We start from the raw sequence: 12422 nt of genomic DNA, 5'->3' as shown, positions 1-12422 counted from the left end.
TTGGAGTTATATCTGAAAGACTAAAAGAAAACCACAACCTCAGAAACAGATTACAAAATACAATACGCCATTTAAAAGCCACTTCAGTTGAGTCAGCACTGCATAAAGTAGTGAGTGTGATTGAGAAATTATTGGAAGTGGAAGACTTCTACTCTGGGTGCCCTTGATCTATGAGTGAACTCTATAGTAATAGATTTGACTACAGCAATGCTGAAAGGCATAATACTAGGATTAATAAGATTTTAAAAGCCCCAAAACGAAGAGTCAACAACTTATTCTGGGGACTACAACCATAGGTAATATATTGGTTGTATACATCATACGTAAGGTCTATCAAATTACATAACACAGTTATGTGATGAGAAAATCTGAAAAAAAAGTCGTTAGAAGTAGTACAAAAGTAGTGCTAGAAGCACTTCTAGGCTCATAGCTTATAGAATTGATCATAAAAGGTGTAGCCTCCGAAAGCGCTTTCCGGTTAGAGAGAACAACCTTTGGAGGCAAAAAAATATGGAAATATTATGCAGCTATCCTGCACGATATGGGTAAAATAAAAAGAATAAAGTATCTCATATAATGCGGATAATGCACATTTTGTTGCACATGGGACGTAAGCTCTATCCACATTCTCTCAAAGGGTGAGAGTCTACGGAACTCCAGTGAATTACACCTGGTAGCGTATGAAATAGAAGAAGAAGATCTCTGGTAGCTACAGTTAGGCCACATTCTCTAAAAAGAGTTGGATTAACAGACTAGCTGCAAACAGTGGGTTCCTCAATATCGCAGCAAGAAAGTGGGAACAACATACGTCTCAGGTCAGAACACCGCCTATATGAAAAATCGATCATAGAGGATAATGATATAGAGGAGCGGAATATCAAGAAAACATGGACTGAAAACTTGACATAATACCCTCCAAGAAAAAATTCACACAATAGAGAAGGTTACCATACTGTTAAGGGAAAGTGGCGAATCAAATGGTAACATAAAAATCTACTTATGAACTGTCGCGAGAAACATTCTTTGATACATGACACCAAAGTAGAAAGAAATCAGATAGACTTCCAAAAGTGATAGATGCAGTGCTACTACGATGGAATTGTTAACAGAGAAGTAAAGATCATCGAGTATCTGCTCTACCTGTGCCCTGACTTAACAGAAAAAAGACGTCATATCTCGGGGAACGACAAAATAGATTGCCCTGAAAAAATAGCTAGAAATAAAAAAACTAAAAAACCTTGTTTAAGGTTGGAACGAGGTTACTCATCTAACTTTACCTAATTAAATAAATTGAGGCGTTTCTTACAAAAACGACTATAGTCCTAAAATTCGGATTTCACATACAGCCATAGTCCAGCCACTATTGTCCCGGTCTGTTTGATTAGTAAGCATAGCTAGTGTTAAAACGATATTTTTGATGTAAATAATGTTACAAATTGGCAGAAAAAGAGAAAAAAATGTGTAAAGAAAGAAACAGTTATAAACCAAAATATGGTGGTATGTGGAATGGGACATATAAATCATGTGGGAAAACAAGTTCTGGCTAGAGTTACTAGCGCTTATTGTGAGTATATCAAAAACTGAATATATTTCTAAGTAATCATGTTATTATTGAGTAGATCTTTTGTTTTAGGTGTTCGCGTTTCAAGTACTTTTAAAATATTAAAGAGAATAATCGACAGACTTTGGTTAGATCCAGAAAAGTTAGTAATACAAGTGATGATGAACCAAATGCGAAAGAAGGAAATGACAGAATGAAATCGTTTAGTAACAGTGCAGTTTTTCAAGATAAGAGTGGAAGGCAAAGAATATCCAATATGTTTTAAGGCGATTTTAGGAATATTTGGTGTTACTAGAGGGAGAGTACGAAGACTACAAAATAATCTTTTGCTTTAAGGTGTATCACCACATGATAGAAGAGGAATGCATAATAACAGGCACAAGAATATATCGGAGACTGTAGCGAATTTGATAAAAATCCATATCCATTCATTTAAAGTTCGGCAATCACATTATTTAAGATGAAAAAATCCAAACAGTGTTAGTATCGAAAAAGAGAAAAATCTTCATCCATGTAAGGCTGACAAATTCTATGCTTGTCATGCAAAATTTTCAGTGCCCCACATTCAACCTTGTGATGTTTTTTTTGCTAGTCACCTCTGGTACTATGTTTTTGGAGTACATGATTTGGCAACCAATGATGCAACTATATTCGTGTACGATGAAACTGTAGACAAGAAAGGCCAGAATGATGTTACTTATTTGTTGTTGCATTTTTTTAACATGGCAGATATAAACAACAAAGACTTAGTGTTGTTTAGTGATGGATACCCGGGGCAAAATAAAAATTATTTGATGGCTAGATTCCTTTACGCCTTGGTTGACATTTTTAAAATTTTCAAAATTTCAGTTTAATTCAGGAAAAAAAAGAACACTGCAGAGCTACAGTCTAGCTGGGATAGATTAATATCAGCAACAAGAGATCTCCTTTTAAAATTGTGAAAGCAGAGTAAAAAGATTTTTTAATATGGCTGAAGCTCTGAAGCCATTTTTTATGCCAAATCCAAAGCCTCTCATGAAAATAAAATCAGTAAGAGTGATTAAAATAACTGCTGAAGTAGACTATATACAGACTAAGCAATATTACACTGGTGCCTGGGAAACAATACATCTGCGAAACCGGAAGAAGCTTGGTATCGAACTAACATTAAAGCCCCTGTATCAAGGTGAGATTCAAATCAAACCTCAGAAGCTAGGTTTGATTCTTGCTTGATCTTGCTAAATGCCTGAAAGTTCCCGTGAATGTCCACTATGATCTCAATCTGCAATCAAACCTTAGTCAACCCAGCACCAGTACTAGTACTCGACCTGAAGTCGAAATAGACAACGAAGACAATAGCAGTGGCGCAAAAGATTAAACAATGATGCCGATTTTCTTTACACTTACTACAACTTAACATTGTTTAAAAATAAACATTTCATTTAACATTTTGCATATTGAAATCCTCAGTTTCATAGAAATTCCAGTAAAAACAACTATTGTCCATAAAAAAAGGAAAAACTACGTTGTTATTTGAATTATTACCAAGATTTTGATTAATTTTTTTTGGCCGACATTCGTTTGTTACATAAGAAAAAACCAAATCAAGCAAAACGTTGGGCGACATAAAGTTTTTCCACTTTCCCAAAACAGTCGAAACTAGACTACGGTGGTTTTTGTAAGAAACGCCTCAATTATAATTATTGACGAAGATACAATACGAAGTTTAGTTTAATGAAACAATGGACACATCTCCACTAATAATATATACATAACAATTATAACATAACACCTTAATATTAGTAATGATGCCTTTTGATGCCTTGTAATTCGGCTGCTATGGAGTTAATAATTATATTTCACGGTTATCAATGTATTTTTCTATGAACCTTGTATCAAATGATCAAGAAAATTATGTACGATGCCAATCTTCTCATTACACGAGCTGTATTTTGAACCTATCTATAAACCCATGATGAATCAATAATTAACATTCTTTAGAATTTATATCCAAGAAGAAAATTACATCAATGAGAAATGCACAGCTTTCTATGTTAGTACTTAATAGGATTAAGTATCGTTGGAAAAGGAGAATGAGATATTTCATAAAGCCTCATGGCAATGATACACTTCAAGCCGTAGCCCCATACACTAATGAAATTGAGATTCACTTCACTTACTTAAACGTAACAAAAAATTTATTTTTCGAGTAATGGAATTTGAAATATGAAATTTCTTAAAAAATCATGCAACACCATATTGTAGATAAGGCAACACTTTGAATGGTTATTATAATCATTATATGCGTCTAAATGTACTTGATTTTTGGTCTCTTCTGTTATAAAATTCCATCTAATTTAATTCTATTCTATTTAATTTTATCTAAAAGATAAAATTTGACGTTTCGACGTATCTTTAACTTTATCAAAATATGATATCAACACTGACAATTTCCGTATTTATATCAATCAATAGATCATCTACATCATGAACATCAAAATAAAAATAAAATCAAAATAGAAAATGTTCTAATAAGAAAAATTAATTTTTTCCTTAGTCCTTACTTCTCAAATATGTAGCAGTACTTAATCAATCAAATTTGTAGTTTCATTTGAATTTACAAAATAGAGCTATAAATTTACCGTAAATTATTTAGGTCTTTTTTATCATTTATGAGTATAGATTTTTCGTTTTTAGGAATTTTTAAATCTTTATGATTGAATTTATATTTTTTTTTTATATTTCATGGTTAGTTAACGGAATTTTATTTTTTTATTGATAAGTCTGCCTTATGTAGACAGCGTCACAATTAGTACAAGGCACTTGATATATAATACTTTTGTTTTTCGGTGCTTTAGATTTCAATTTAGTGGAATATTTGGATAACGTATTATGTCCTTTATGACTCATACGAATATCATATTTCTTGAAATAATTTGATAATTGTTGGGAAAGTACTTTTTAAGAAATCAAGTCACAATAACTTAAATTTGCTCAACAATATTTGTAGTCTCCAAAAATGACTCTGGATACAGGAATCACCAAACCAAACGCCTTGAATGGGTATTTAATGACCGAACGAATCACGATTGTGGACAATACTGTAGATTTTGGCATAAAAAAATGTAATGACATGGACATCAACATCGAGAAACGAGGAAGAAGGAAGATAAAAAACCTGCCGGATTAATCAGCTCATGATACTGGATTATCAATTCAACAAGGAATACGTCGGCCAATGTATGAACGCATAAACCGATTTATACAAGAATTGTCGCGATACGGGGCCATGAAACAAATCAATAATATTTTCCAAATTATTGAAACAAAGTTTATGCTAGAAGCTTCAGATTGCGCTCTGGCTGTAGCAGTTGACAATCTGATACAAATTTATGGTGAATTTGACAAGGAGCAAGTTTTCTAGGAAATAAAAAGGTATCACAGGCATGTAAAAGCCACCGATACGAGTATGGAAAGCCCAAGAAATCCTTCAATTTATAATAAAATGGGACTTCAGTGAATCGTTACCCTGTATATCGCTTATTCTTCAATACTTTTTACCATTTGGATCTCGGTTGCATCATGTGAGAGGAGTTTTTCGAAAGTTAAACTGATTAAAAATTATCTTAGATTTACAATGGGTCAAGAACGACTGGCTAATCTAACAGTGCTTTCAATAGCAAGAAAAATTTCAAAAGAAATCGATTTCACAGAAGTTATTGAGGAGTTCAATGAATTGATGAACAAAAATATATAACACGCTACAAAAAATACAGAAAATACAGATCTTTGATTCATTTTATCTAATTTTTTTGTCGATCGTTTCGTATTTTATTTTCTTTATCTATTATTCATTCCATATTGTAGGTATATATGTTTGTTTAGCCTAAATAATTTAAGTCGAATTTAAATATCACTTGCCAGATTTTAACGAAATAAACAAACATTTATACATACAAATATTCGTTCATTACTGTTTTGCGTTATGCCAACATACAGTAACCATCTGTTTAACAGAACGATTACTATTTATATTAAAATAATAAAAACAAAAAGGAACAAAGTCTAGAGCATAAAGAAACCATTCATATTCTAACATTTATTTAAAAGTTAATCTTGATAAGAATAGTATCAGAGGTGGGTAGCATGGAGTAAAAAAGGCACAAACAAAAACATTTATCTATTATAGTAGATTCAGTCATTGTTGGAACTTCTATCAGATGATAGTAAGTTATCGATATTTATTTTTAACGCAGTTATGAAACTCACAATTAGTAATATTTTCACATAAATATTTTGTTTAATATAACAATTGCGCAAGAAAAATTAGACTATGTAGAGAAGTATTTGCATTAATTCCGTTTTAAAATTTAACTGCATCAAAATGAAAAGAGTATAAACGAAAAAATATATTTCTTCAATGTGTCATAACTAAAAAATTATCAAAAATTTCATGAAATAAATATTCCTACATATCCTACATAATTCCAACCATAAATAAAAACTAAACTAACAAAAAATTCTTTGTTTTTCTATTTCAGAGAAATGTACGTACCTGACATTTTTTGTTCGGATTTCTTTTCCAATGTAACTTGTTCTTTTTAGTCTCGTTGGATGGTACAAAATTCGAATAAATTTGGACACGTGGATTTAGGGCTAGTATATTCTAAAGAAAAATAAAATGTAATAACTGTAATAACATTATTTCTATTTTGTTGAAGATACCGTAAAAGAAATGTGGTTATAGGAATTAAACGGTCTTATTTTCTATACTGAGGATCTGTCGATATATATCGAATATCTTCCCAAATATCAAACCCATAATTTACATTTTCATGTGAAATCTTGCCAAGACCAAAGTATATATTTTCCACTGTCAACAAGTTTTCATAAAGATACAATCATCTAACTCTACGCCTCTAATTTTATAATCTTTTAATTCATATACTCTATTCATTTTATTTCAAAGCATAAAAAATCGTACTATACCAAATATAATTCAAAATTCCCAACAAAGATTGTAGTTAAGAAGATAATGTATCCAAGGTGTTCCAGGACTTGATGCAAAAAATTAATGAGTGAGTAGATGACGTGAAAATAATGCTGGGACATTGTTTCTAAGTTATAGCTTTTCAAAGCTGGGAAATCAGAACTAGAATCAGAAATTTTCCGCATTATGTCCTGGAATACGCTGTATCAATTTCTGCACTTCATCACTCTATTCTCCTCCGTGCTTTTATTTTATTCCTTTTCGATTATTATATTGATCATTGCGATCACTACACCCTCAATGTTTGTAAGTACAGCAAGTCATTGAGCTAAGAAGCGCACAAAGAATGTGTTGGTAACTGGTCTTTAATTTCATCTATTAGTTTATCAAATGCAGCGATGAGTATTTCTTTAGTGATCTGAATTGAAGATCGATCTGGGATCTGAGAACTTCTCGGTAATCTTGAATAATCAAGGTAACAATGTTTCGATACCCCACTTCGATAGCAAATAAATATTCAGGCCGTTGGCAAGCACTAAGTTCAGTGAAAACATGGTTAGGTGTCATTGATGACGAACGGAATTTTGAAGGAAGCTCCTCCACGTTTGAATATTTTTACTAACAGATGATTGAAAACATTTAACACAAATAGGGATAATCTTTAACAAAAAAAAGAGCTGGGAAGCACGTTGCATATGTGCCGAAACGAAAGACATTTTGTGCTTCATTTTTGACAGTTGACTTTAGAAATATTATTTGAATTTAAAAGTTCGGGTAAGTATTATTATTTGATGAATAAATCCTTTGCAAATATTATTATGAAACTTCATCAAATCTTATTATTATTAATATTATGTTTACTGGTATTAGTATTTTTTCAACCTTGTTTTTCATATATTATTCTCATTTTTATTATTATTATTAGAAATGAAATTATTTATTTACTCCGCGTGGATGCAGTGAGTCACATAGTCTAGCGAGAGCCAATCTCATTGTAGCAACTATAAGCTGATATAGGCTCATTCTCGCACCTCAAGTTATACAAAGTGTTGTCAAGTAAAATGTTTTTATTTATCTAGCAGTAAAACATTCCATCAAATTACTCTAACGTTTTGAGATTATACCTAGGTTACTCTCCCAACGTGCCACAAGAACATTTTTTGTATTCATTAAACAATTTTGTAATAGTCTGGTAAGCATTTAGCCTAATTTGACCTTTTGATTTTCCAATTCCTTAAGTACTCAACCTAATATAAAAATTTCGAAATTCCTCAAAAATATTTATAATTCAAAAAATTTCCTATTTAAATAAAGGGCCTTAGTTTGCTGCTACTAGCCTTCACTATCATAGTGGAGGACAAAATTTTTTTAATACCTAAAATTGTTCCCCATCTCCTGGACTATTATGCTTCGCTTGGCTCTCGTCTTGGCATATTCTTTTATAATGTTAATCTCTCATTAGAACACTTTGTTAAGGTGTTCACCTGGATTTTTTCGATAAGGAAATTAGATGAAATTAATATGTGTGTGATTAATTTTTATTACGAAAACTATAGATATAAATTACATTGAAGTTCTGAATAAACGAACGAATAAAGGAACGAATATTATGGCTAGTTTAGTTTAACGCAATTAGTTTGACTCTAAATAAAGTGATGAATATTTTATATATTACAATATTAATAATAAAAATAGAAATACTCACTTCAATATCTGGTAAATCTTCACTTACTCTAGCCATTATTTTTGATTATCGAAAAGGAAAAAAACGCGTTTGATTAACGTATTAATTGAAAGATCTTTCAATTAACAATAAATATCAAATCTTTTATGTGTCAAACGTACTATGTTTTTTTTTATATTAATTTAATTTGCTGAATAAATCTTCTATAGGTCTGATATGATATCATGAATTTGAAGATAATCGGTTTAATTCGTAGTCTTACGCTACATAAACAATTTATAATAAACAATTATCGATGATAGTATTATCTACATAAAGAAAAAATTAATAAGGACATGGCAACTAGAGCATATAGAAATGTATTCTGTGATTAGCTTTGTTCGCGGGTCCATTTATTATCAATTCCAAATCAGTTACTAATCAATATATGATGATCGCTGTAGGGAGCATGCTTGATTACGGACCTATTTAGTATGTCAATTTACTGCGAACGTAATCAGTAATAAATGGAATCGATCGACCCGTAAAGGCGGAACTGGGATAACCGCAAATTTTGTTAGAGCACATGTGATCTGTCTGTAAGCTGATTAGGAATCAGAGACGCGAACAAAGCTGGTAGCTATTAGCTTCGTTCGCTGGTCAATCCATAATCGATTACGAATCAATTAGTAATCGATATATGATGATCGCTGTACTGGGCATGCTTGATTACAAACCTACTCAGTATGTTTATTTACTGCGAACGTAATCAATAATTAACGGAATCGATCGACCCGTAAAGGCGGAACTGACTTAACTGCATATTTTGTTAGTGCATATGTGCCTGAACGGATTCGGAATCAGATCCTCGAACAAAGCTGATAGCTTTGTTCGCGGGTCAATTTATAATCGATTACCAATCAGCTAGTAACCAATCAGTGGCGGCGCAAGACCTAAACATAAGGTACATTTCGCAAGACCCTCTGATGGTGCAAGAAAAAGGGAATATGAAATAAAAAATCACAATTAAACAGTTTTTTATTCATTAAAAAAAACTTAATTTATACTCATACTTCTATGGAGCATTAAACAAAAATGAGAAAAAAAATAATTAAAGAAACAAAAATTTTCTACTTTTGTTTTTACTGACCCTCTTAATGATTGGTTCGTAATTTATATTAGATACTATATCTGCTTAAATAGATAAAGCTGCCAAAGCTGAAAGTCTTTCTTGACCTATAGTATTTTTTAAATAATTTTTAATTAGTTTTAATTTTGAAAATTTCAGCGGAAGCAGTACTTACAGGTATTGTTAACAAAATTCTAATGACAATGTTAATATTTGGGTGAATTTCTTTTAAACCATTCTCTATGATATATTGGAGCAGATTTTTCACGTCTTTAATGGAGTTGGGGAAATTTGGGATCATATTTTGTAATTCCTCATAATCTCATAAGGTTGGTTAGGTCACTGCTCTCACCTACTTGCAGGACCGTGTGTAAATCCTGACAGTTTCTCAGTATTTCCTCTTTTGCAGTTTTTTTAACTTATTTGAGCCATAGAGAAAACCAAAAGTTTCAAAATGTTAATTTAAAGACATAAATCTCGATTCCATATTACTTATCACAGAATCAATCATGGTGTTAAAAAACAGTCTCTATAGGTTGATCGCTGCCTTCATAATCAAAAATCCTTTTCTTTTTGACTACTCTTTTATTTTTAAAATCTTTTGGCAAATCATCACTGCTTTTCTTCGATCCAGTTACAAAATGTACGCAAATGTTCAAGAGTAATGCTTAAATGGACTTGTACAGATTGCCATAATTTGCTTATGGTGTAGATACGTGTTAATAACTCATACCATATATGTAATGATATGATAAATTTCAAACTAAAGATTTAGTTTAAAATGGGTGTGTCCGATTGTTCCGTTTGGCATTTTACTTTTTTTTCACAAACACCATTGTGAGAAATTATATAAAAAAACGACTGAATCTTCAGCAATGTACTGAAGATCTTATTAACGCTATCTATCAATGATGTATTGAATAAAATCCAAATTTATAGTAAAGCATATCAAGCATACAATGTACCTATTGCTGTTATTAATTGAATTAAAGGCAGAAAAAAATCGATTACCACCATGAATGCAAGACCTCTCCCGCTTTGACTATAGATATAGAGAAGATTATAGCAAATTATCTTGTAGCTAGATATAGAATAGATTTGCCTTCCTATGAAAAGAACCTTGGTAGTCTAATAAACATACGAGGATATATTGAGAAATTCTTAGCCTTCTTATTACAGCGAACCCGCAATGATCTTTTAAACTTTTTTTCAATTGAGTAAAGTCGGACGGAGCCAAATCTGGTGAATAAGGGGGGTGTTCTAGTAATTCAATCCCTAGATCATGAATTTTTTGCAGGGCAACATGAGATTTGTGTGGCGGGGCGTTGTTCTGCAAAAACAAAACACGTTTGGATAGCTTTCCGCGTCTTTCCTCTTTAATTTTTTCCCGTAAAGTGGTCAGTAATGTCGATTCATAATCTCCAGTTATTGTTCTCCCCTCATCTAAAAAATCAATCATGATCACTCCATGGCAATCCCAAAAAACTGAAGCAAAAACTTTTCCTGCAGAAACTTCTTAGGTCTTAGAGAACCAGACTGTTGTCATTTTATCGATTTATGCTTTGTTTCTGGATTGTAGAAATGTACCCAAGTCTCATCGATAGTAACAATTCGATTTAAGAAGTCTACATCGTTTTCAAATCGAGCACAGATCGAACGCGATGCTTCTACCCTTGCACGCTTTTGGTCAACATTCAAACATATGGGGATACATTTTGCAGCAATTTTTTTAATGTGCAAATTGACGTGAACTATGTGATGAACGCATTCGTATGAAATATTCAGTGCTTCAAATATCCGTTTTAGCCCAATTCGACAATCTGATAAAATCATGTCATGTGCTACATCGATATTTTCAGGGTCTGACAGAAAAACTGGCCTCCCTGATCGGTCATCATCTTCAATGGAAAATTTACCTCTTTTGAAGCTTGCAGTCCAATTTTTCACGGTCGCATACGAAGGACATTGATCACCAAGGGTATTAAGCACATCTTCGTAAATCTGCTTATTTCTTAACCCTTTTAAATACAGTACTTGATGATGGCTCGACACTCCAATTTTTCGATTTTCACAATTTCGGTGGACATCTTTTTTCTTTTATTTTATTGCGTAACTCTGGTTTACTTTTTTGACGTCAAACTTTACGCTGGCACTTCTAATAATTTATTGTTGGTTGCTATGGTAACGCAATATTTTGTTTAAGCATTGAACTGGTATAGGTTAACTAGATATCAATACATCCTCGTACTTCACATTGAAATCATTGCAGACTCCATTTAAGAACAATATTCCTGGTCACGATTGATATTTGGGCTTCATAGCGAGACACCCAAATTTGTCATTCGAACATTTACAGAAAATTAGAAAGGATGATTCGTTCGTTGTGTATGATTTTTATGAACTTGAAGAACTAGTTATGGATATGATACAACTAAAACTAAATTTCTATTTAGTTCAGACTAAGGTGGATTTAGGAGTGACCCTTGTAGGGTACGAGCAATGGGCGAAATGTAAAAAACATTATTTTGGATGTCAGAAGGCTCAGGTAGTGAATCTACCAAAGTTCTGGCTTGTATAGCCAGTATAGGTTCACATCTCACTCCATTTTTTATAATTTTTTATTAGTTTCAGAAATATACTATTACCCTAATTAACCCTATACCCGGTATATGCGAGTGTCTTTATACTTTTGAAATCATAAAATATATTTTTAAGAATTTCTTGTAATTTATTTATACAGACTCCAATGTTAACACAATGAAGTGTAAAGTCATTCTCACAAAATTTATTATAAATACAGCCGTCTATCGACCTCCTACAAATAAAACAATTATATTGCGGATTATAGATGAATTCCATTCCATAACTCAGTATATTTATACAAAAAATACGATAAAAAAAAAATGAAAAAGTGAGATGAAACCCTTAAAATATGCGATGCACAAGACTTACTACGTGTTACCGAAGGATAACTGAAATGAAAACGTTAAGATCATGGAATTAACTTATGAGGACTTTGAAGTCCGTTTTTAAAGAAAAAAATTATTAATTTCGAATTAAAAATTTTCGAATATAATGTTACAACTTAAATTATTTAATA

The 12422-nt window shown here is 31.9% G+C and overlaps 1 protein-coding gene across 1 annotated transcript in view; it reads right to left on the bottom strand.

Moving 5' to 3' along the window:
• The window catches only part of LOC130902224 (dihydropyrimidine dehydrogenase [NADP(+)]), a 28653-nt gene extending 20095 nt beyond the window's left edge, over window positions 1-8558 (bottom strand). The window contains exons 1-2 of the mRNA XM_057814174.1: window positions 8236-8558; window positions 6096-6206 (exon numbers count right to left, since the gene is read on the bottom strand). Of these exons, the coding sequence (XP_057670157.1) occupies window positions 6096-6206; window positions 8236-8271 (147 nt within the window). The 5' untranslated portion in view covers window positions 8272-8558. The remainder of the gene's footprint in view (window positions 1-6095; window positions 6207-8235) is intronic.
• Window positions 8559-12422: the final 3864 nt, after the last annotated feature.

Source organism: Diorhabda carinulata, chromosome X (assembly GCF_026250575.1).
Source record: "Diorhabda carinulata isolate Delta chromosome X, icDioCari1.1, whole genome shotgun sequence".
In the NCBI taxonomy this organism is placed as follows: domain Eukaryota; kingdom Metazoa; phylum Arthropoda; class Insecta; order Coleoptera; family Chrysomelidae; genus Diorhabda; species Diorhabda carinulata.
This window is presented reverse-complemented; position numbering and strand designations above follow the sequence as displayed.